Source organism: Vombatus ursinus, unplaced genomic scaffold (assembly GCF_900497805.2).
Source record: "Vombatus ursinus unplaced genomic scaffold, bare-nosed wombat genome assembly UNPS02011369.1, whole genome shotgun sequence".
Taxonomy (NCBI): domain Eukaryota; kingdom Metazoa; phylum Chordata; class Mammalia; order Diprotodontia; family Vombatidae; genus Vombatus; species Vombatus ursinus.
In genome coordinates this window covers 771,341-797,030 of record NW_020951147.1, presented here as the reverse complement: position 1 = coordinate 797,030, position 25,690 = coordinate 771,341, and the positions used below count along the sequence as shown (strand labels likewise).

General features: G+C 45.6%; 1 protein-coding gene across 4 annotated transcripts in view; it reads right to left on the bottom strand.

Annotated features, from left to right (window-relative positions):
• SHANK2 (SH3 and multiple ankyrin repeat domains 2) overlaps positions 1-25,690 on the bottom strand; it is a 712,956-nt gene that overhangs the window by 226,843 nt on the left and 460,423 nt on the right. For all 4 annotated transcript variants that reach the window (XM_027856171.1, XM_027856170.1, XM_027856172.1 and 1 more), the window contains exon 17: positions 25,461-25,585. In XM_027856171.1, coding sequence (XP_027711972.1) covers positions 25,461-25,585 — 125 coding nt within the window. The remainder of the gene's footprint in view (positions 1-25,460; positions 25,586-25,690) is intronic.

The following is a 25,690-nucleotide window of genomic DNA, read 5'->3' as shown; positions in this document are numbered from 1 at the left end:
TGCTCTGATGCCCATGTGAACGAGGGGAAAGGAAAAGGCTGTGGGAACCCTTCTTTGTTCCTCAGAGGTGAATTCTGCAGGGGTGATCTTTCCGGGGGTGTCTGGGCTGCCTATTTCCATGAGAAGCAAGGCTTCCCCACTTGCAGAGCCAACCCTCCTTCAGGGAGAGCAAGAAACAAAGGGCCAGGCGGCTCACTGGCGAAGATGGATGGCGTTCGATGCCATCTGTGAAAACAGCACTTCTCTCCATTGTTCCCCCCAATCTTCATCCTTCCCACATTCATAACCACATGACAGCTGCACATAGGATGGATAATTTATTAGAACGATGGGAGGGATACGTTCATTAAGCAGCCAGAGACATGTTGGAAGCAAGCTGGGAAGGAACGGCCTGGCACGGGGCAGGGGGGATGGATAGAGAGGCCCACAGTCAGAATGTGTGGCTGGTCATTCCGCTGGGCCCAGGGGCATCTCTCCCTCCCAAGGCTGCTGGCCTGGGGTTGTGGAAGTGACGACCCATGCCTTCCCTTCCCTGAGACACCTCAGGATCAGGTTTAAGGAATCACACTTTCTTAATCCCTGAGAGGCAGCACAGAAGCCAGAGCATATTTGGAGTCTCCTTGAATAAGTAACTGATTAGGGCTCTCTCTTTTTTTCATCTGTCTACCTTAGATCCCCTCGCCACCACCTGCTGTTTCATTCTTTGAAGTCTCTCCACATTCTCTCTATTTTGAGCAAGGAATGCCCCAGAAGATGATTGGGAGCTGGGTTCCCTGACTCCACACTCTCCTTCCTTTAATCAGAGAATTGTAGGGTGAATCTTTGAGGCCGTCTGGTCTAACCTGCAGCCTCCACTTGAAGGTTCCCAGTGGGGGAGCCACCCTGCCCACCACCTCCCAAGGCAACCCCTCTTTGGCTTTGGGGCAGCTCTAATTATTAGGCAGTTCTTCCTTATGTCTCTCAACTTGCCTCTATCACGTTGACTTATTGCTTTTAGGGCTCTGCATCCTGGGGCCAAGGGGAACAAGTGGAAGGAGATCTGGATTCCAGCATAGGTAATTCCTGATGCCATAACTGATTCACTTTTTTGAGCCTCATTTTCCTTTCCTGCAAAACGGGGATAATAATGTATCTGCTTCCTACATCCCAGGGTTAGGAGAAAAGTGTTCTATAATTCTTCAAGAGCTTTTGGACTAGGAATTATCCTTATTGTCCCAGGTTCTTGCTTGAACAACAAACAGAAGATACCTTTCCCTCCTCCCTTCTTTTCCTGAGGCCTATGTGCATATGTCCAGAGAAAGAAAATGCAAAGTACAAACAGTCATTTCAAGAGGCAAATGTTGGTGATGCAGGTGGATGGATGGGGGATCAGGAAGGTCCTTGCATGGGAGCTGGCAGTTGAGGGGAGCTCCAAAGCAAGTGAGAGGTTCTAAGAGGTTCAGATAAGGAGGGCTGACATTCCAGACATGGGAGAGCACCATATGAAGGACAGGAGATGCAAGGTTGACTAGTAAACCAGCTAGACTAGAAGAGAGAGAGATGGGCAAAGTCACAGGAAATAATGCCAGAAAAAGGAGGCAGGTGACAGGGTCTGGAGGTGATGAGGCTGGAGGCTCAGTCTCTGAGGAGCTCAATTAGAAAAACATGGAAAAAAGCACTCTTAGAAGCTGAATGTCCCTGCTTCACCAGGTTAGGAATTCCCAAGTGCTCAAAGGACTGCTTTCTACACATTCTTTTAGAGGAAGCCTCAACAGCCATTGCCATTTGGCCACTGGTGAACTGATTTCAGAAATACAGTGTGCCTTGGACCATTCCAGTACATCCAATGAAACCAGGGCAGACTGGGAAAAGTGAAATGATGCTAACAGACCAAAAAAGATCCGAGGTGTGGTTCAGGGATCCTAGTACGAAAACGGCTTCAGTTAGTGAAGCTTGCACTCCTTCCCTCTCCCCGAGTCCCTGTCCTCTCCCCACCCCTGCCCTCTCCAGGGCCTGGGTAGATGAAGTCTATGGAGTTGCAAGAGACACAGAAAGGATTAGTGACCAGCTCAGGTCACTCAGCTAGTAACGGCCAGAGGCAAAATGTGAACCTGTGTCTTCCTGACTGCAAGACTCAAATTCTATCCATTAAATTAAAGCAGAACAAAAATCAGGCTTTATGATGGTTTAATGAGTTTCTAAAGGACAATGACTAATCAAGAAATTTAAGGAGGGTTTTAAGTGTTGCTAGAGGATTGTCTCCAATTTATGCTCTCTATAGTGTGTTGGTATGTAGTTGTTTTCATCCTCTCTCTTTCATTAGAAGGAGGCCCTTCTCCTCTATTTATATCCCTAGCGACTAGCACACAGTAGGTTTTTCATAAATAATTCTTGATTTGACTTTAATAAAATTTGTCCACTGCCAAAATGAACAAACTCTGCAATGAAGTATTTCCATACCTGAAGCTGGGGGCCCCTCTGTACCAGAGTGGGGGCTATTATGGGTTGGGTAGGAGCCATTTCTCAACTGGAGACCAACATTCTGGTGCTAAACTGACCCTCAGCCATTAACCATTTATTAAGCCTTTACTACGCCCCTGGCAATATGAACCCCAAAGGTGACAGATATTCAGCTCATTAGTTGTAGCTCCTCTAGCTCAGGAGAACCTGCTGGCTGACCCAGACTTCTGAGAGCCCAGAGGCACCACCACTGATGACTCACTGGTGTGGAGGGGACTCTGACCTTGGGCAAGTCCTACAAAGTTGGAGTCACCGGCTGGTCGTAACTAGGAAAGTAATACTGAGGCCTGCCAGGCTAGACCTGCGAGGATAAAAAAATGGTGGGAGGTGAACCTGTCCCTGCCCCTAGAAAGGTTTATAGAATTATCTGGGAAAAGCCCTAAGGAATAAACAAGTCAAAAGTAACCCAAGCCAGAATGGCATCTGCTTTAGTAGTAGGACCAAATGACCCATAAGGTCTTCTCTGGTTCTAAATCTTGTGATCTGCAATCAATCTGGAATTACGTGACAAAAATGAATCAATCACTCTGCATTTATGGCCTATCATATACCCAGTGCTGTGCCAGGTGCTAAGGATTGAAATATAAAAGGAAAACTGAGGGGATGCCCATCAATTGGGGAATGGTGAACAATTACAGCATACGAATACGATGGAATGCTATTGTTCTGTAAAAATGATGAAGGGTATGGGTTCAGAGAAAGCTGGGAAGACTTGTACGGACTGATGCAGAGGGTAGGAAGCTGAATCAGGGGAACATACTGTAAAGACAACTTTGAAAGACTTAACTCTGATCAACACAATGACCAACCACAGTTCTAGAGGACTCACAATGATGCGTGCTACCTATCTCCTTACACAGAGATGATGGACTCAGCATAGACTCATCTGAGGGAAGGTGATGGAGACATACTTTTTCTTTTTCAACATGGATAATGTGGGAATTTATTTTGCTTGCAAAGACATATTTGTAATGGATTCTATTTTTCTTGCTTTCTCAATGGGGGCAGAAGTGGAAAGGAGAGAACGTAGACCTGAATATAAACTAAAATTGAATTAACAAAAAATCTTTACCACGAGAAAAAAGACAAAAGGAAACAGTTCTGCCTTTGCTAAGCTTACATTCTATTGGGGACTTGATAGTCTATTCACGTCCTTTGACCCATTGAGCTCACAATATACTCCAACACTCTCTGAAATCATAGTAGCACTTTTTCTTGGTAGGTAAGAAAACAATTGTAAAATGTGTGCCCACCAATTCAGGAATGACTGAATTACCTGCAGCATAGGCATTAAAAGAAATGAAAAATACGAGCAATGCAGGGAAATTTGGGAAGATTTGTCAGAAAGGGCACAGAACAAAAACAGCAGGAAAAGCACAAAAACTCTTGTCTACCAAAAACTTAACAGAACAGCATGAAAAGCCATTATCAATCAGATCATGCACGATGTCCAATCTTAATTCCAGAGAAAACACGATGAAATTAACTTCCCTCCCCCCTCTTGGTAGGAGGTAGAAGGCTGTTTCATACTCTATTGGTTGTGGCCGAGTGTTCATTTGTCTTGTTCAATGGTTATTCCTTGCTATAAGTCAGGGACCACGGGGTCTTTACTGAGAAGGGAAAGGGAAAGGAAGGAAAAATCTTATGATCTTGTTTAAGCTATTCCTTTTCCTCTCCAAGTGGGAATACTCATCTTCCCATTTCCCTTCATCATTCAAGTTCCAAATCAGGGACCAGCTCCTCCACACTGTCCTTCCTGACCTCCTCCCCATTTCCTTTGCTCCAGGTGGAAACAATGCCCCCTTATACTGTTTGCACATTTTTCTCCACTATGACTTGTATTCTATTTATGTGTGTATAAATCATTGCTATCTACTCTGTTGTAAGCTCCTAGAGAACAGGAGATGAGCCTTATTTATTTTTGTATCTACTAAAGCATCTCATACCTGTACATTACAGATGGATAACAATCGACCAATGAATGAATGGTGGCATTCCCCTTTCCGGAAAGCTTTCCCACTTGCACAGACCTTTCCCTTATCTGAACCTCTCCCGACGCTGCTGCTCAGAATCCCTATTTAGCATGAGATCAGGTCCATTTCAGCTGGAGAGCCTTAGGGATTGACCCAGGGATGAACTAGCTGGCCCAAGAGGTCCGGCCCTAGGTTGGCCAGAAGAGATTGGATCTTCTAGCCAGTGTCACTTAAAAAGGCCATATTGGAGGAGAAAACAAGCACACTATTGGAATGAGGGACTCCTGAAGTATGGAGAGCAATACTGATTAGAGTGGGAGGGAGTAGGTGGGCCTTCAGCTCAGCCTTAAAGGATGGGCAGAATTTAGATAAGGTAATGGGAGATACAGCAAGGACAAAGATCCAAGGACAGGAATTTGAATGGGTGTGTACCAAGGACAGCTGAGACTAGATTGTAGAGTGGTGCATCCGGTGGGAACGTTGGCAGCGATCAGATTGGAGAAATCAATTGGAGGGTAGCTGTGGAGGATATGGCAAGGTGGGTGGGCTGGATGTGGCTGGCAATGGGGATACTGTTGAGCTAGATGGTAACACAATGAAAGTGTACATTTGAGGAAGTCCCCCCTTTTTTGGGCAGTGGTGTGGAGAATTGTGCAGGGTAACAACAACAATGTAACAATTTCCATACTGCCTGAAGATGTTCAAATCACTCTTCACAACAGCCTCCTCCTGCCATTGAGGCATTCAAGGAAAGTTGTTATCCCCATTTTAGAGTTGCAGAAATTGAGGCACAGAGAGATGAAGCAAATTCTTCAGGGTCCCACTGGTGACAAATCTTGAACTCAGACCTCTGGCTCTAGGGAGGGCCAATGCTCTCTGAATTCCATTGTGTTCACCTGTAGGCCACTGGAGAGCCAGGGGAAGCAAGATCTGCTAGGGAAAGTCCTGGCTAGTCAGGTCTGAGTCCTGGGTCTCAGTCCTGGCTCTGATGCTTACTAAGAATTTGGCTGTGAGCAAATTCTCCTCTCTGAGCTTCAGTTTCCTTGAGCACAGTACAGGGCTGCCAGTGCCCTGCTGCACAGGGTAGTTGGAACAACCACTTTTTTCAGCCATGGTGGGCTATAAGAGGCTGACAGGATGACAAGGGTTGGTGTTTTGCTGGCATCCATACAGCATGGAGAGACCTAGAAGAAGGCTCTCAGCATGCTGGTCACGCCCAGGGACTCAGAAGCCCAGAGACTGAGAGCTCAAAGGGACCTTCAAGGCCATCTCATCCAAGCCCCTCATTTTACACGGAGGAGCAAACCAAGACCTACAGAGATGAAGTGACTTGCCTAAAGTCACGTAGGTTGTAAGTAACAGGGATGAGACCCTTTGGGAAAAGTTTAATGAGAGGACAAGAACAAAAATCCCTCTAGGTGAAAAGGCCCTCAGAATAGGAAATATGTACACTGATGAGATCATAAGTCTAGCAATGTCTTCTTCTCATTTATGATTATCATCAGGGAGCTGCTTCAGAAATCCAGGTGTGACATGATGAGGTCTCAGAGAAGAGAGGGAACAGAGAGGAAGGAATGATTCTGAGAGATGCTGTGAAGGAAGTCACTCATTTCATCATCCATCTAGGAATGCTGGGTGGATCAGTGGATAGAATGTGAGGCTTGGAGTCAGGAAGACCTGAGTTCCAGTCCAGTCTCAGACACACACACACATACCAGCTATATCCCTGGGGGAAAGGCCTTGATCGCTCTCTGCCTCAGTTTCCTCAACGGTAAAATGGAGATATAAGTAGCACTTACCTAGTAGAGTTATTGTGAAAATCAAATAAGATAATATTAATAAAGTGATTCACATAGTGCTTGTCACATGGTGTGTGCTTAATAAATGCACATTCCCTTATCTATTCTTCCATTTACTTGGTCATTCATTTGAGCACTTATTGAGTACCCACTGTGTGACATGGACTTACAAAGAAGACAAAGACAAATCACCCAGACCCTGCCTTCCCAAAGCTTACATTCTCTTGGATGAAAGGGACCTACTTAAGGATTGAATATAAGGGGTGATTCTTCCTTCTCAGGGAAAAGGCAGGACATGTATCTACTTGCTCATTTCCCTTCAAATAACTCTTTCTCAAAGTCTCTGTAAATATGATCACATGTAGGAGGAGTTCAGACCAGATTAAATACTGCAGTCTATGGCAAGGAAATAAATCAAAGCTAATACAGATAACAAGAGCCTGAAAATAATTCCTCAGACACATCCTGAGTGGTAAATGCTGACTGGCCTTGTCAAGGAGGCCAATGGAGAGAACCTTGGACAGCACCAGGCACTGTACAAGGTTCATTAAAGGAGTTCTGCATTGGCTGGCAATCTGAAGACCTGGGGCTGAATTGGGCTGCTCCCCATTTACTGGATCATCTTAGGCTGCCCCCTTTCTTACTCTGGGGTGTTTCCTCTTCTATTAAACAAGGACCTTGGCCTAGATTAGATAATCTAGCTCCAAGGTCCCTCCCAGAGCTGCCACTCTACTGAGCATCCTGTGAATGGTGTCACTGGCCTCATAGATGGTAGCAGATAGCAGCTGGTGGTAGCTGTGCTGAGTCATCCCAGCCCCATGGGGGTTAGACACCCTATGGAGCAAAGGGCTAATGCCAGCAGGAAGCGCTCTCTCAGCATGAGTCAGGGGCTGGGGCTAAAGGACTCAATGCAAATAGGTCATTTTGTTTATTGAAACTTGAAAGAAGAATGGCAACAGATGCTGGGACCAGTGCATTAGCAACACCCTCTGGAGAAGATGGAAATGTCCACATTCTGAGTTGTAGGTTTTAAGGAAAAAGAGGTCCCCCAGTCCGACATCTTTATCTACATTTCTAGCTATAAAGAAGAGGGAGACGAAAGAGCACAGTACTTTCGGTGCTTTGGATAGTATAGGTATCTACACTGTAACCAGACTGTCAGGACAGCATAGATAGATGCTACCTCTGCTGTGAAGGGTCTCCACACCCTTCTTATAGGCAGAAAAGGTTACATCTTTTCACAATGCATGTGTGGGCCCTGATGCATCCTTGGAGGCTCAGTGCTAGGGTAGCGAGAGCTACGGGGACCAGACCTTAGGATTCACTGGCAGTGGGAGTACTCTGGTGAAGAACCTTCTTCTACTGATGTAGGTTGGCATCTTCTCTGCATTTTGAAGTCTCCAACAGGCACTTGTGGCGCTGAGAGTGACTTGCCCAGGATCTCTGAGCCAGTACAGGCAAGAGGCAGGACACAAGCCCAGGGCTTTCTGAAGCAGGCCGGCCCTACACATTCCAGGCTTTCTACAAAACCATTCTTCTCAGAGATGGACCTTCATCTGAAATACCACTGAGCTGCAACTCAGAAGTGGTGGGATACACTGGCAAGTGCTCTGAAATAAGTTGTGTTCACTAGGCAATCTACCACCAAGTGCTGGCCATCCCCAAAAGAGGAACACATTGGCTTCCGAGTGTCTGCCTCTGCCTTGAAGGAAACCTCATCCCACAGTGCTAGAGCCTCCAGAAAATAACCCACCTCTAGGGTGCAACTAATGACTATGTAAAACAAGACTTCACCCACTAGGTGCTGGAAACTAACTGGGTGGCCTTGGGCAGGTCCCTTAACCTGTTTGCCTCTGTTTCCTCATCTATGAAATGGGGACAATATTAGCACCTACACCCCAGGGTTGTTGTGGGGAATCAATGAGATAGTACTTATAAAGCACTCAGCACAGTGCCTGGCACATAGTAGGTGCTTAATAAATAAATGCTTGTTTCCTTTCTTCCTCTGGGATAATACCTTTGGTATAAAAATGAGGCAATGCCTCACCCTGGGCAGGGCCTTCCTTTGGCCCCTCAAGAGGTTCTGGGCTGGCTTGTTGGCAGGCTGCTCTGGAGCCTGGGGTTGGACATCCTACAATACCCTGATGAGTTCCTGGGAGTTTTGCCCTCCATGGTCTGTTATGTTCCTCCCCATCATGCTTAGATGGGAACTCCCTCAAAAATTTTTGCTCCCCAGAAAAGACAATAGAAAATGCTCTTTTGCTCCTGAGTTAGCTTGGAAGGGGAGAAGAAGCCAGTTGGAAGGACCCAGGGCTTTAGAATGGTTATCAGAGCCCACAAATGGTGAGTTCTCCATATTCCTAGCTGGGCACATGTTTCTGGGTCCCACATTTTTCAATTAGAAAACCAGCTTTTCCCCAAGCTAGGCTTTGCCCCTCGCACCACTCCTGTCCTTCCATTACAGATAACAAGGAAGAGATGGTCCTCTCAAAGAATTTCATGAGCTCAATTCGCTTCCACTCAGTTTACGGAGTAGTTTCTCCACATGTCAGGCCCTGTGCTAGCATCTGGGGACACATAGGAAAAGAATCCTTGTCCCTAAGGGGCTTCACTTCTGCTGGGTAAATGGACCTGTATCCAGAAAGTCAGCCTCCTGTGGCCGAAAGGGGGCTAACTTCAAGTCCCAAGACCTCAGTCAGGAATCCCAGCTTTGCCAAGAATTGCTTGTGTGGCCATGGGTGAATCAGATAAGTTCTCTAGCCTTCGGTTTTCTTATCTTTTAGATGGTGGGGGTGGGGGAAGGAAGGGAATGGACGTCATGACGTCTATGGACCCCTCCCTGCTAGATCTAGGATTCTATGATCATTGGCTACTTAGGGGCAAGTGTTCCCCTCCTTATGGGGTAAAGGAACAAAATCACCCAGATCAGGCCTTACTGACAGAAGTTTGTGTCCATGGACAGAGCTTTTACTAGAGAAGGGAAGGCTGGCAACTGCCTAGAATACAGCACCTGGGGCCTGTAAGAAGGGACAAATTCCTTTTTTAAGTTAAATTTTATTTTTTCAATCAGCAAATATCTAAGGGGACACATGCTCATGAGGCTTAAGTGTATGTGCTTTTAATGCCTGAAAAAACAAAATCTCTTTCTCCACTGAGTTTATTCCAATAAACACTTTTTTTTTTGTTAGGCAATGGGGTTAAGTGACCTGCCTAGGGTCACACAGCTAGTAAGTGTTATGTTTCTGAGGCTGGATTTGAACTCAGGTCCTCCTGAATCCAGGGCTGGTGCTCTATCCACCACACCACCTAGCTGTCCCCAGTAAACACTTCTCAAGCCCAATCATATGCACAGACCTGTGCTGGGTGAAAGGGCAACAAGGTCAGAGCCCCTCCTCTGAAGGACTTTGTGATCTGATTGCATTGGCAGGGCAGATGTGGACCCAAGTCTGACAAAGGGAGAATGAGATGAGCACTAAGGACAGAGCTAAATGCTGCGCTGGGTGGGACATGGCAAGGCAGGTTCCAGGGCGAGCTGACATCTGAGTCAGGCACTTTTGGGATGAGGATCATGTGGCTTAACAAGGGCAGTGACATGTAGCTCTGGGGGTGGTGGTGCCATTTTCTAATTTGCCAATGGTGCCCACAAGCCTTGGCCTGCCCATGCCCATGCACATGGCTCAACACTGCCATCATTTGCTCTTTGGTAGGAGCCCAGATGCTACAGTATATAATGGCTACTTCTGCTTGGAGTGAACAAGGAAGCCAAATAAAATTCTATGATTGCTGGGAGTCCTACAGGACCAGGAGGGCAGGTTCATCCTTCCGGCTAAAAAGACAGATTCTCATGACCACATGACTGGTAGAGTGGTGGGGAGGGGTGGGTCCTGTTAATACCTGGTTATGCTATGGGGTCATGGTCCTCCGACCATGCATGGTCAAGGAAGCTTACTCCTTCAAAGTGGCCAGCCCTTAACCCCGCCCTCCTCTTTTTGAATACATGCAGCAGTGTGCCAGGAGACCACTGAATACCTTAGAGACCATTCACTGGCTTTGCATTGAGGGCAGAAAAAGTCAGTCAATAAGCAATTATTAAGCACCTACAATGTGTCAGGCACTGTGCTAAGCACTGGAGAGACAAAGAAAGGCAAAAGACAGTCCCTGATCTGAAGGAGCTCTCAATCTAATGGAGGAGACGGCATGGAAACAATTGTGCACAAATAAGATGCATACAGAATAAATTGGAGATAATCAACAGAAGAAAGGCACTAGCGTTAAAGGGGATTGGGAAAGGCTTCTTATAGAAGTTGAGATTTTAGCTGGGATTTGAATGAAGTCAGAAAAAACAGGATGAAAAAAGATGAGGAGGGAAAGAAAAGTGATCAGAAACATAAGATATAGCACAAAAAAGAGAGGCAACATTGTCTGGTGGGAAGAACCCTGGCTCTGGAGTTTGAATCTCACCTATGCCCTTGGGTAACTTTGGGGATCTTTCCCCTCTGTGGGCTTCAGTTTCCTTCTCTGAAATAAGGGATTTGAACTCAGTGAGCTCAAACAATCTTTGCAGCTCTCAAGCTACGAATACTCCTCAGATCGAGGACCAACAGCATTGCTCGAGGAGCTTCTCTGGGTCCGTTTGGTGATTCGAACACAGATCCCAGACTGTCCATGACTTTGTTGATAAATCCTAAGAAGGTACTTGTGGCACAGGGAGATTAAAGGCCTTGTGCAGGGCCACATAGCTAGTGTCAAAAGTGGGAACCAATTCTGTGTCCAGGTCAATCAATCTATCCACCACATTGCCTGTTCTCTGTAAAATCAACACATGAATTCAGACATTCTCAATAGCAGCGTTAGGAGAAAAGCACTTTGTAAATTCTATGGCACTAAACCAACGAGAGTCAGCACTGTCATCATCACCATCATCGCCATCACCATCATCATCACCACCACCATCAACATCACCACCATAATCTATTTAGACCTGGCTATAAAATTCCAATAGAAATGAGGACCATTAAACCGTACATCAGGATCCCTGCTGGCTGCATGTCAACTCAGAACACTATATATTAATATTACCCATGTTCTATGGTATTTTTATTTATTTCGTTAAATATTTCCCAAGACTATTTTAATCTGGTCCAGATGACCTCATGGTGACTCCTCTGGTCAGACCCGTGACTGCATTTGTGTAAGAAACTCCTTCTACTGATGGAGGTCCGCACCTTCTCCGCACTTTGTAGTTTTGAATAGAGTTGCCTGGGGAGCACTTGGACCAGGTCAAGGCAGGTACCTAGGAGGGCTGCTTGTCCACTGAGCCTCACCCAGAGTCTGTATGCATTTTTTAATATTCCAGGTCAGATAACTTCAGTCTGTTTTGTGCTTTTCTCCAGCAAACCTGCTTAGCTCTCATAGACACTTGCTCTGGACAACCCAGCATTCATTTCTGATCACCTCTTCTCTTTCACTGTTCGGATAGTCTCGTCTCCTAGGATAAAGAGCATCTACTTTTTTATTTTCATTTTTTAATTAACTTATTTATTTTTAGTTTTCAACATTCACTTTCACAAGATTTTGAGTTTCAAATTTTCTCCCCATCTCGTCTCTCCCCCCACCCCAAGAAGGTGTGCATTCTGAATACCCCTTCCCCTAGTCTGCCCTCCCTTCTGTCTCTCTCCCCCTTCTCTTATCCCCTTCCCCTTCTATTTTCCTGTAGGGCAGGATAGATTTCTATACTCCATTTCCTGTATATCTTATTTCCCAGTTGCATGTGAAAACAATTTTTTTTAACATTTGTTTTTAAAACTTTGGGTCCCAAATTTTCTCCCTTCATCCCTCCCCACCCACCCTCATTGAGAAGGCAAGCAACTCAGTATAGGTTATACATGTGTAGTCACGCAAAACACTTCCATAGTAGTCATGTTGTGAAAAACTAAGTATATTTCCCTTCATCCTATCCCACCCCCCATTCATTCTATTCTCTCTTTTGACCCTGTCCTTCCTTAGAAGTGTTTGCTTCTGATTACCCCCTCCCCTAATCTTCCTTCTCCTCTATCATCCCTCTGCTCTTTTGTCCCCTTCCCCCCCCCCCCATTTTCCTGTAGGGCAAGATAGATTTCCATACCCAGTTGAGCGTGTATGTTATTCCCTCCTTAAGCCAAATCCAGTGAGAATAAGACTCACTCATTCCCTCTCACCTTCCCCCATTTCCCCTTCACTGTAAAAGCCTTTTCTTGAAAGAGCATCTACTCTGAGGCATGTCCCTGGCCACAGCATCTCCTCCTTCCCTCCAGAGGAGGATGAGGAGGAAGAGCAGCACTTTGTCCTCTCCAGAACTAAGGCTTCCACCTGCATTCTCCTGGATGCTTCTCACTGGTGGCTGCCTTCTCCAGGACCTTTTTCTTATCACTACCCTTCCTCTTGTTCTTCTTCCTCTTCCTGACTCCCAGACCCTTTGAAGCTAAGAGCACCTTCCCTTGGCCTTAGTGCCTTTCTTGTGTTGATCCAGGCTCTTGCCTTTTGCTTGTATATTCCTTGAGCATGTGGCTGTCTCTTCCCTCAGTTTCTTCCCCTAGATTTTATGTGTTGCCGAGTGCTCTGTTCCTTTTCTAGGAATCTGTCTTGGGCTTCCTCCTTCCACTCCTGGCCACTATAATCACATAAGACTAAGTCATCCTCAGCCTAGACTTGGCAGGGGGGACTGAGAAAGGCTGTCTTCTGCCGGGCATCCACTCTGGAGCCACTCTCTCCTCCTCCTTGGATCTCCCCAGATTGCAGCTGGATAAGTCTTGCTAAAACCATGCTTTCTTCATCCTTTCACCATTGGATCACATATTTGGGCTGGAGGTTGGAATGGAAGCTCTCTGAGGGCAGAGACTATTCTGTTTTTCTGTGTTCCCCTCATACCAAAACAGGAGCTTCACCTCAGCAGGTTTTTAATCAATGCTTGTTGCTGAATCTAGCTCGACTCCCTTATTTTATAGAAGCAGAAACTGGAGCGCAGAAAAGACAAATCAGGTGTCCAGGGTCACGAGGAAGTAAGGAGCAGATGGGGGTCGGAGCTCAGAGACTCTTAGCCTCATACGGGACTCTTTCCACTGCATCCCCATTGCCCCCCGCCCTTTTCCTGATCAAAGGAGAGGCTCATGTCTCTAACTCGTGGAGAGCCAAACTTCAGACACTCAGTGAATGGGGAGGTTTGTGGGCAGGAAGACATCATGCAGTGGGGACAAGAGGGGTTTCATGTGGGATCCGAAGCTGGTTAAACATCAGACTGAAATCCCCAAGCATCGCCTTTTCCTCCTTCTCTGAACATTTGCTTCCCACCTTCACCATTTAGCTGGATCCACTTCTGCTCCCGCACAACCCATTTCCCTGGGCTCACAAACTCAATCAATGGAGAGACCACAGAGCCTTGGCCACAACACATTTCTTTTCCTCTCCTGCCAACTCGACCACTGTCTCAGGGAACTCCTCACCATGGGGTCCTGTCAACAGACAGAAACATGCTAAGAAGAAGATGCCTGCATTTCAGCGATTCCCAAGACGGGAGCTTCTGGACCGCAGAGGTGCTGGTCTCAGCTACCAAAGAAGTTTGCTGCTTTGAGCATGAGGGCACTTACTACTTTGGGGTCCCCTGCCTCACAGGGCTCAGAGCTGGAAGGACCATATAGATTCCCTAACTGAATGCCTTCATTTCACAGAAGGGAGGCCAAGGACCAGGTGTCAAGACTGTTACTCAGTTCATGTATCAGCAAGGAGATAGAATTCTTCCTGTTGTCTTTCATGCTCACACAGAGTCAGTTGACAAGCATTTATTAAGCACTTATGTGCTGGACATTATACTAAGCCCTGGAGACACAAAGAAGGAAAAACAAGCAGGTGATTGCCCTCAAGGAGCTCACACTGTAATGGGGGACACAGCGTGCAAAGCAGTAGATAGATACAAAGCACATACAGTGTAGGTGGAAGTTAATGTGAAAGGGCAGCTGGGGGGCACCACAATGGATAGAGCCATGGGCTTGGGGTCAGGAAGACATCTTCATGGGTTCAAATCCAGCCTCAGACACTTACTAGCTGTGTGACCCTGGGCAAGTCACTTAATCTTGTTTGCCTCAGTTTTCTCATCTGGAAAATGAGCTGGACAATAGCAAAGCACTTCAGTATCTTTGCCAAGAAAACCCCCAATGGGGTCATGAAGAGGCAGATGCAACTAAAATAGCTGAACAACAACAGTCTGAGAGAGGAAGGTTTTAGGACCTAGAGGTATTGGGCTCTAGCACGTCTGGTCTCTCCTTGCCCAAACTATCCCACCTGACTGTTTCACCAGGTCACTGTCTTGCTCAGTCCTTCCAAGATTCCCCAGTCATTCCAAGAAAAAAATACATGGCTCTGCAGTCTGATCCGAGCTCCCTTTGTAACCTGGGCCCAGCTGAGACTCACAAAATGTTAGAGCTAGAAGGAACCTTTTAGTTTATCTGGTTCACTCCTCCTACTGCACCACGGAGGAAACTGAGGAGCAAAGAAGGAAAAGGAATTTGACCAAAATCACAATGTCAGGACTCAAACCCAGGGCCTCTGACTCCAAACTCACATATTCCACTCCGCCAGGCTGGATGGCAGAGATAATTTCTGACAACATTGGATCGGAAGTTCACTGAGGGCAGGAACCTCACTTTAGTTCATTCCACATCTCCTCCAGTACCTGGTACTTATCTGTGCCCAGAGGAGAAGCTTAAGAAGTAGTGGCTGAATGAATGAGGAACTGGACCAAGCAAAGAACATGGAAAAACTCCAGGCTCTGAGGTGAGAGGACCCTAGTTGGCATCTTGGCTCTGCCAGGCTGTGTGGCACTGCTTAGGTCACTTCTCCCTCTCTGGGCCTCAGTTTCCTCATGTGTAAAATCGAAGTGGTTGGATTAGAGGCTCTCTAAGGCCCATTCCAGTGCAACATCAATGGTCTTGGTTCTGACCCTTAGTTTTAGCTTTGTTCCCATAGGTCTCTGTTGCTTCTAGAAGCCTTGACTAGAGACCAGCATTAGCTTGGATTCCCCTTGTCTAAAAGTCCTAAACTGTGCGCAGATCCTTCTCAAGTTCAACATTCCCCCAGCATAGACTCATCAACTGTCTAGAGGACATTTAGTCCAAGCCCCTGTTTATTCATCCAAGGAAACTGAGACCCAGGGAGGGAAGGGACTTTGTCAGTGACACACAGACATTAAGTAGCAGTCAGGATTTCAGTTTGGGTCATCAAATCCAAGCCCAAGTTCACTCCCCTGGTCCCAAGATGCCTTACTTCACTTCTCCCCTTTTCTTCCCATTAAGCAAATATGCTAAGTAGTTACTTGACACTAGGTTATATCACTTAACTCTCTGATCATCAGTTTTCCAGGTCCCGTAACTGTTCTGTTTCAAGAGAATTCATGCTTTTTGACTGAATGATTGGTTGATTGAATTATTGATGACGGTCTGCTAAGAAGGCAAAACTCTCCGAAGGTTCATGTGTTCCACTGTTGTTCAGAGCCCCAGAAAGCGAGAGCTGGAACGGGGCCTTGGGGCCATCTCATCTCCCCTCCTCATTTCCCCTCAACAAAGCTCATCAATGTAAGGTGTCCAGGCCACCAGGCTTTGCAGGGGCTCAGGCCAAGAGATGTCGTATGGTGAGGGCAGTGGCTGGCAATGGCAAGAGAGGCCTGTCATCTCCACACACCATGCAGCTCTGTCATTAAGCAGCTAACTCACAGCAAATTGCCTTTAAGTGATCCTAACAGGCTGCTTCTGATGACTGCAGCATAGCCCGATCTACACAGAATAGTCAGTGGATCTCCAGCTTGAAACACACACACAGACACACACTTACACACACAAACACACAGTTTTTTCCTCACCCTTTTGGATCAAATTTGAGTCACTATTGTTTCAGACTGCTCGAGTACAAAATGAATAAATGATATTCCAAGTTTGCAGATAGGATTACAAAAGAACCCTTTGATATCTGGGCAAAACTCTAGTATTTGTCTCTCATCTCCCAAGGAAGCCACTTCACCACCAAGCCTAATGCTTGGGAAAGGAGACCTCTGCTCAGATGGTTTTGTTGACATCAATCAAAAGGAGAAAGGGGAGTGGAGGAGGCGAGAGCCTGGGGTGGGGCCTTGGACCGGCTGGCTGTTCCCTCTCCTGGGGCCTCCGGGGGCCATTCTGCATTGGGCATTTATTACTATGTAGAAAGCTCAGGCACGGCAGCTGGGGATATAGAGACCAAAAGGAAACAGTCCTAACGCTTAGGGAGTTTCCATTATCCTGGGACAAGAGAATAATCATGACACGATTAAGTAAATACAAAGCCATTTCAATGAGAGAGAGAGAGAGAGAGAGAGAGAGAGAGAGAGAGAGAGAGAGAGACAGTGCTGCTAACTGAGGTGAAGAGGAAAGGTACATGGAGCCTGTAGCCACCGAAGTGTGCTCTGTGGGAAGTAGGAGGTTCCAAGAGATCGAGGGAGGAGGCAGCCTCTTCCAGACTCGGGCTCAGAGACCATGCAGCCAGTTACCCGTTGGTTCTCAGTCTCCATCAGGGCCAGTTTGGGAAAACCTAGATCCAAATCTCAATGTCTGAGGCTTTCTGGGGAAAATGTCCTTCTCATACATGTCAGGAGACACACAGTGTGAATGAAACCATGAAATTATACTGGATTTCCTTGTTGACTTACTTTTAGTTTTGTTGCTAAAAATGATGGATGGATAAAACATGAGATCCGAAAGCAAAGTAAGAGTGGAGGCTAATGACATTAACCTCTTGCCACCCTGAGTGGATTTTGTTGAGCTGACTTAAGTAAACAACATTCAGGTGGCAAGTGTCCAGCTGCTGGAAGGCTGAAGATGCACCTAGCCTGCAGATCAGATGCAGCAAAACCTCCAGCCTTCGGATCAGTGAGATGTGCAGTGTTTCAAACACAAGGTGGTCCCTCAAAAGATGGGTAAGGGGGCACTGATAGAACCTGGCCTCCAGCCTTGACATCCTCGGACCCATAATCTCAGGACCTCATTTGGGGATTACCAGAAACTGAGAAAATTGGAATGAGACTGGAGTTCTCCTGAGTCTGCGCAAATTTTCTACTGGTTAAAACAAACAAACAAACAAACAAAAAACCAAGACAAAACAAACCCCCCAAAACAGGCTGTGGCCTGTATATGTGGGCCTGATCATCCAAGCATGGGAAGAGCCCACCCAGATGATGGCAAGAAGCTGAGAAAGGGAGGGAAGGGCACAAAAACAAGTTAGATGTGGTGCATGTTTCCATATTAGAACCAGGGGACGTGAGCAAGTGAGGCCTGGCTGGTCACCTGCTCCAGGTTTGGGTTCCACTCCAGGCCTCCATTTGGGTGGGGAGGAGAATCTGGAGACGATCTTCGTGAGTGGCTTCCTGGAATGGATCTCGGTGCTTCACACAAGGGAGGGGATGGCCAGGCAGGATGAGGGCCGTCCCTTGGATTGCTCCAGCATCTGCTTCCTGCCCCTCCTGAGCCAGGTGGCTCTAGAAGCTCTGTGGAGTTTATCACATCAATGAAAACAGAAGGGTAATTTAAGGAAATCAGGTCCTGAAAAAACTGTTCTCTTATTAACCCTCATATTCACTGAGAAGTATTTTGGTGTGTTGCAGTTATCTATGGCTAATATTTCTAATATGTATGATATTTCTTAGAGCTAATGTCATTAATATTATAGCTATCTAAAGCTAATGGAAGGGAGGAACAATTAATAAATTCAAGCCCTGGGGGTTCCATATATACTCCTATCAATATCATTCAAAGTCCAACTTGATGACACTTCCTCCACACCTCATCATGCCTGATGGAAATGACCTCTCCCTCTCAGAACACTTTGTTTCTGTCTTATGGTGCAGTCCACTTAGAGGATATTACATTTAAACCACGCAAAGTATTATTGAAATAGGATTTCTTTATTACTATTATTGCTAGAGTAATTTTCTCCCACGTCTTAGCTGCCCTACTAGATCATAATCTTCACGGAAGAGACAGTGTCTTCTCCATTTTTCTATCCTCCATAACATCAGGCACAAGTCCCTGCACACAGTCTATTATAAAAACATATTTGCTGAAGGAATTCATTTGTCATTTGAAGAAAGGGCTTACGCTCCATTACACGTGCTAGCAAGTGAAACCTGCTTCCTCAGCCTGGCTTTCAGATGGGAATCCAGATCTGGACAGTCTCGAGGCAGGGACTTCCCTAGGAACACTGCACTTAAAATACAAAATTAGCTTTGACAGAGAAAGTGTAAACAGGACCCTAAGTCAAAATTTACTAACTGTTTTTTCCTCCTCCTGACTTTAACCAGAGTTTGGTCTTTAATCAAGATAATTAAAAAAATATTTAATCAAGAAACTAAATTAAGATTCTTAATAGAGTGACTTGATTGATAGATCAAGGGAATGATGCAGACAGAGAATATCTCAATTTTAGCAAGGCATCTGACAAAAATCCCTCATGATATTAGAAACAGCTGGTGCAGTGGTTAGAGCATTATGCTTGGGATTCAGGGAGTCTTTGGTTCAAATACATCCTGAGACACAGACTAAATGTGTGACTCTGGGCAAATCACTTCACTCTCTGAGCCTCAGTTTCCACAGCTGGGGAGAAATAACAGCAGCGATCTCACAAATGGTCAACTGGATGATATAGCCTAAACTACGTAAAGTGTTTTGCAAACTTAAAGTACTATCTATGTAAATGTTACCTGCTAATTCAATGTAATATTAATATTCTCTTAGATGATATAGGGAAATATGGGCTGTTTAGTTCAATTCCAGAAATGCTGGAGGAGGGTATTTACAACATGCACAATCTTTGGTTTTGGGGAGAAACAAAAACAAATAAGACCTGTCTCCAAGGGGCACACAATCTACCAGAGGACAAGAAATAAACATAATATCAATTAGAGGATGAAGCACAAAGAGTCGTAAGAGCTCAAAGGGATCACTTTTTGGAAAGGGGGTCAGAGAAGGCTGCATGGAGAAGGTATAAATGTGGAAGGGAGGAGTTGTAGCTGAACAACCATAGGCCAATAATATTGATTAATAAGACAATGTCTAGTGGGAGGGACAGCTCTGGTGGTTGTTACTGGGACTTGTCCTTGGTCCTGACCTGTTAATTGCATGGTATCATGGATAATGGTTGGGCTTCCAGTGAGGACTAAATGGATTTGAATCCTGCCTCAGACACTTACTAGGTGTGTGACTCTAGCCAAGTCACTTGACTTCTCAGATCTTGTTTCCTCATCTACAAAATTGGGATAACTTCCTGCCAGGGTGGTTGGGAAGACCGAGTGAGAGAAGGTAAGTTGCTCTGCAAACCCTAAAGCACAATATCAATGTTGGTTATTTTTATTAAGAGTAAGGCAGAAAACACACCTTTCAATTTTTCACATGACACAAAACCAGGCAGGATATCAAGAACAAGTTGGCAGGCTAAAACACAGCGCTAGAACCAACAAGGCCAAATTGAACAGGGTGGAGTAGAATTTGGGAAATTTGGATATTTAAGAATAATCTACATAAATACAGGATAGAGAGCCATGAGTTGACAGAAGTTCAATGAAAAAAGGACTAGGGGTGAGCGGCCTAATTGATAGAAAGCTCCACATGAATGGGCTGAGGCTGCTGCCAAAGTCAGTGAGTGCAATCTTTGACCGAATTAAGGGAGGTCCAGTGGCCTAAGCTTGCTGGGGAGAGCCCTGATGCTCGCAGCCCAGGTCAGGGCACTTCTGAACAATCGTGTTCTGTTGCACATGTGACATTTCAAGAAAGACATCGACCAAAATGACACAGTCATGGAATTTGAAAGCTGAAGGGGACCTCAGCGACCATCTAATCTAACTGATACGTGAAAGGAATCCCCACTATAACAAACCTCACAAGTGCCATCAGGCTTCCAAGGAGAGGAAACCCACTGTCTGGATGGCACTCTGAGGAGGGAGTCCAGTTTGATGGAAGGTCTCAAAACTATGTCACATGAGGAATGGTTGAAAGAGCAGCGATAAGAAAAGACTGGGGGTGGGGAGGGAAAGCTCTCTCTGAATATTTTAAATTAGAATTCTGGATCATCCCAGGAGACAGAATGAGGATCAGTGTCGGAAAGGAACTGGGCAATAATGGAATGGGGTGCCTTTTGAGGTAATGAGCTCCCCATTACTAGAAATATTCAAGCAAAGTTGAGGTGATCAAGTGGTCAGAGATGTTACAAAGGGATCCTTGTAAGTTTTTTTTTTAACTTTTTTCCAGTGGGGGGGGGAGGAGAGAGAGAGAGAGAGAGTAAATAAATGCTCATCAATTGAAAAAATAAATTTTAAAAAATCCTTATATTGTATAGTGGGCTGGATAAGATGATTTTCAGTTCCCTTCCAACTTTATAATTGTTCAATCCTCACTATTTTCCTCAATACACATGTGATGTGAGTATCTGTATTTTGAGGATCACAGTTGGGCAACTGCTGAATTATTAGCTTGTATGATTAGGAAACCACAGAACAGTCAGACAGGTAATCACCAGAAATCCATTATTCTCAGGACCATTATCACCTTGGAACATCTGAGGGGTCTTGCTCAGGCTGGTTTAGATTAGGAAGGCACTTAAGAGTCATTAAGTCCAATGTTTTGTTTTGTTTTTTAATGGAGAAGGAAACGGAGGAAGAGAATATGATTCGGCTTGCCCAAGGCCAGACAAGTATTAAAGAACAGAGCCAACACTTGAGCTCAGGTCTTCTGTCTCCACCTTCAGTGGCTTTTCCTCAGTGTCACAGCGAGGATCCTCTACGCTCATACCAATTACTTACATTTTCACATGTCCGTAAGTATTCATGGATTGATGGAGTGAATGCACACATCAGTGAGGTCATAGACCCAATGTGAGTAGAAGTATTCACACACAGTTCCTGCTGCTATCCTGGGCTCCAATTCCTTTTCTTTATGTCACACAGAATCATAGAAACAGAGGTGGCAAGGATGGAAGAGAGCACGGAGATCACCTAGCATAAGCCCTCATTTCAGAGTTGAGGACAGAGTTGCTAAGAGGTCAAGGGTTTTTTTCCAGGGCAGCATAGTTGGCTTTCGAACTCAGGGACTACCAGTCCAAAGCCAGTAAGCGATCCACTATGTCATGTGACCTTTAAGGTAGTTGGAGATGTGCCCCCCCCAACTGGGGTTGGCCAACCTGTCAATAATTACAATCTAGTGGAGCAGAAAATGGTGAATGTTCACATGGAGATAGAGATCAAATCTTAACCATTCTATTCACAAGACACAGCTGGAGAACTGTTTGTAAGATAGTCAGTCTCTTAGGAATATAGCAAGAAGCCAGATTTCAAAAGGTTTTGCTAAAAAATAAAAACATCTTAGTCTTTGATGGTGAAATTACTTTTTTTAGGGGACCAGACTCTCTTTTGAGCAAACATTTAATCCAAAGAAATAAAGAGTCAATTCTGCCTTTCCCTGCCCGGCCAGTAGTAACTATCCTAGAGGGTAATTGCAGGGAAAACACACTTATGAAATTAATGCTCAAAGTGGATGAGCCACTTGAGTACCAAGAAAACAAAAATGACAGAAGTCACCAGGGCCCTCCAGTAGCTTCCCTGATGACAACCACATGAAAATAATTAAGGAGGGAACAATTAGTTTTTGAGCTACCCAAACAAAGTGAAGCCCAACTACTCGGAATATTAAAAACCCTTCCCTGCTAGGTAGGCATTCTTCAGATAAAAGAGAGTTCGCAGTTGGACAAAAAACAGCACGAGGGCCAAATCTGTGGTTTCAAAATGGGAGCCTGTGAAAAAAAATCCAGATCTTATTGTAAGTCAAATTTCAGGGTTGGCTACTGAGGAGGCTATACAGTACAAACATTAAAAATCACTGTGTTCCATTGTGCTAGGATACTAACTTGAGAACATCAAATGCACAAAAGGCCAAACTGGGTTAGAACCAAGGGTTCCTCTAGCCCAGGGCTTGGTCTTTGGCAGGCCTGCTGGGAAATGCTTCCTGGGAGTAGGGGGAGCAGCTCAGGATATTCTCCAAGCACTTCTAGCTTTCTTTCTTTTTGAAATCCTTTTCAGACCAATCATCCATGAATTCACCCCAACTGTTCATGAAATGATATATTTTTAGGGGCAACCAAGTCTTAGGGCAACAATCCTCCCTAGCAAGACCCGTCCTTTATATTTGCCCTAAATTGCCTCCTTCTGCTTCCTGGGGTGGCCCCTCACGCTGGTGTCCAAGGATTGGTTGGATGAAATCATGACGTTGTGTGAGCTTTGATCATAATCAAGTTTTCATTAACCTTTGACTTCCCTGATCAGAGACTAACAGAGGAGTTTCCACTTTTTCCCTTCTAAACAGTGAGGCCAGAAGCAACCCTAGTGCGGGAAGTGAAAAAGGAGAGCCTAGGGCACGTAAATAACTGAGACCTTTCTACAAAATGGCATAGTAAAGGCCCGGGGAACTCGATCACCTTCTGTCAACGGGGGTCCAACAACAACAGCTTCCATCAGTTTAAAATGTTCCTCATGCACTGCAGTTATTTACAGGAAAAAGTCTCTCTTCCTACCCTCTTACCCTTCCCCCAACCCCTCCCCTCCTTCAAATTCCAAAGTCAGTCCAGTCCAGCCAAGGCATCCACAGGCAAATGCACTGGGATTTCAGATTCTCACAGGGCCAAGTGGGTCAAGAGGAAGTCATCCCACAGGTACTCAGCCGCAGACGATGGCTTCTCAGGGACGGGATCTGCACTTACGCTCCCCCCCAACCTCCGACTGTGCCACAGCACAATGTCTCACTGTACACCAAGAAGCACTATCAGTAGATTTTTTCTGTGTTTCACATATGCTACCTGGTAAATTAACTAGTCACTGGAATGAGCTACAGTCACCTGTGGTCCAATGACCTGTATGTACATCTCATATATTTCACACTACAGCTACAGACCTGGGCATCACATAAAGCCCATCATTGGAGAACCCAGAACAAACCTCTTAGAAAAATTAGTTAGGTGAGGACTTCCCTCCCTCCCTCCCCTCCCCTCCCCACCCTCGCCCCCATCCAGCTAAGGCCCAACTATTCTTGGAATTACTTTACTGAGTAGCTTTCTAGAAAAGAACAAACAAACAAAATGGGCCTATGGCTCTTTCACCAAGGTTAAGAACAACACCCAAGTGCATTCTATTTACCTAGACATACAACTAAACTTCATACCATAGTCAATGGTTTCCCAAGTACAGATTAGGTATAGCTTTCTTTTCATACACAGATGACGGTGCCATACCTTAACATGCCTCACTTTTGAGATTTCCCCAACATATACATCCTTGAAATGGCATGTGGAATGTCCAGACATCTGTCAGCCCTACATTTCTCCCATGCACTTTTCTATAAACCAGTCCTTAAAGCTGAACAGAGAGGCCCCTTATTCCCAAGTAGTCCTTATTCATGAATTCCCACATGCAATGAAAGGCACTCTGCTCAGTGACTCCCTCCACAGGCCGGCTCACAGACGCACTCGTGCACACACACACACACACACACACACACACACACACACACTCACACTCACACACACACACACATCCCAGGAAGTGGGGCTGACATCACTCCTGCATCCTACAGAAAATGATTCAACTCCATTTCACTGCATTTCCATGCAGATTAAAAATCTATTTAAAACACGAAGCAAGAGCAAATCATAGAACTCTCTACTCTGGTTAAACTTCAAACACTGAAGGATGGACAAGAGTCCCAAATGGCTCGTGCTTCTAGCCAAGGTCTCTGGTTGTCAAGAATCACTGAAATATAACTTTGAATAATTAAGTGAAACATACATTAAAGACGGATTCTAGGCATCTGCAAGGGAAAAAAAATCTCCCCAAATGGACAATAGTAACATAGGAACGCAACTGGCCTCCCCACGAGTCCAACTTGACTTTCACCACCATGCTAGTTCCCAAACCAGTGTCATGCTGGGATTAAAAGGCTCTCACCAACACTCGGAAGCTGTCCAGTCAAACCCTGAACCGAAAACATGGGACAAAAGGAGGGGACACAGCCTTTGAACTCAGAAATAATGGCAGTGCCATATTAGGGCAATCTGTACACTTACAAGCTGGCAAAGAAGTTTGCCACTCTCAGAGGTCCGGGTGACTTTTCCTCCGATCATGTTTCAGATCCGCAAGCTCTCTTCCTCATAGGTGCATGGGGGAAGGGAGTGAGACCACCTGCAGTGGGAGCTTTCAGGTTAGTGCCATGCTCCCTTCAGTGGAGTTTTTAGCTTAGGGAAACTCATTTCAATCCTAAAGAACAGGGATCAAGCTCAACTTTAGGAGCCAAAACCAACAGACAAAATAAAGGCACATTCATTCATTCTCAATGAATGGCTTGAGAATTGCGGGCACTTACGCAGCCCATGTGCCATCATGAGTAAGAGGACTTAATATGCCCCTTTGACTTCCCATAGATGCTGGTGTGGGCACCCACCCTGTCCGCCCTGTGTGTCAGCTGTTCTCTGTAGCAGCAAAGGCATTTCCCCATAAGATGCCTTGATAACACTTGGTATTTTATGGAGTGTCCTTTTTCACTCATTGACTCTGACGCCTTGTCACCTTTCCCTTCCTCCCACCCCAATAAGGCCAACGTTACTTAACTTTGTCAAAAAAAATAAAACAACCTCTTTCTCCCAAGTGTCATCTTACCCAACACCAACAAAAGCCACTTGACTGGCTTCTTAGAAATGCAAGGAAGTACATGGCCTTATCTCGATCTCCACCCAAAGTCACTCTAGCCCGAGGCAGCTGAGAATATCCCCCTGAGCCCTCACAAAAGGTGCTACAGCTCTCTTTCTGGAATACTATGGCATCTGTTCCAACCCATTGAGGATCCTAAGATCTGACATTCTCAGCAAAGAGCAGGCTCCTTTCCATTCTGCAAGTGATCACCATGGCCAAAGAGTGAAACCGAACCACACAAATGCTGGAGAATCACATACGACCGAGAACACCAAAGTTGGAGTTGTTAGCCGCATCTTTGAGAGTGCCACCGATGGCACATCTGGACCCATGTCATCAAACGACCTCCCATCCCCCCATGACAAGAGCCATGGCGCCCTCCAGAAGAACATAGAACATGCCTCTGTGTCCTACCTCGATGAGGAAGTCGCCAGTTCTCAAGCCTGCCTGCCATGCTACTCCTCCTTCATCCACGGACTCCAGGTACTGCAGGGCAGGGAATGCTGGCGTTGGGGTAAACTCTTCAATTGGAGTATCAGCTTGAAGGACAAAGAATACATACCTTAGTTAAACTAGGGAAAACATTTCCTGCTGGCCAAATCCTCTGCACAGTTTTGAAGCATTATGTGAGAAGGGGGTCATAA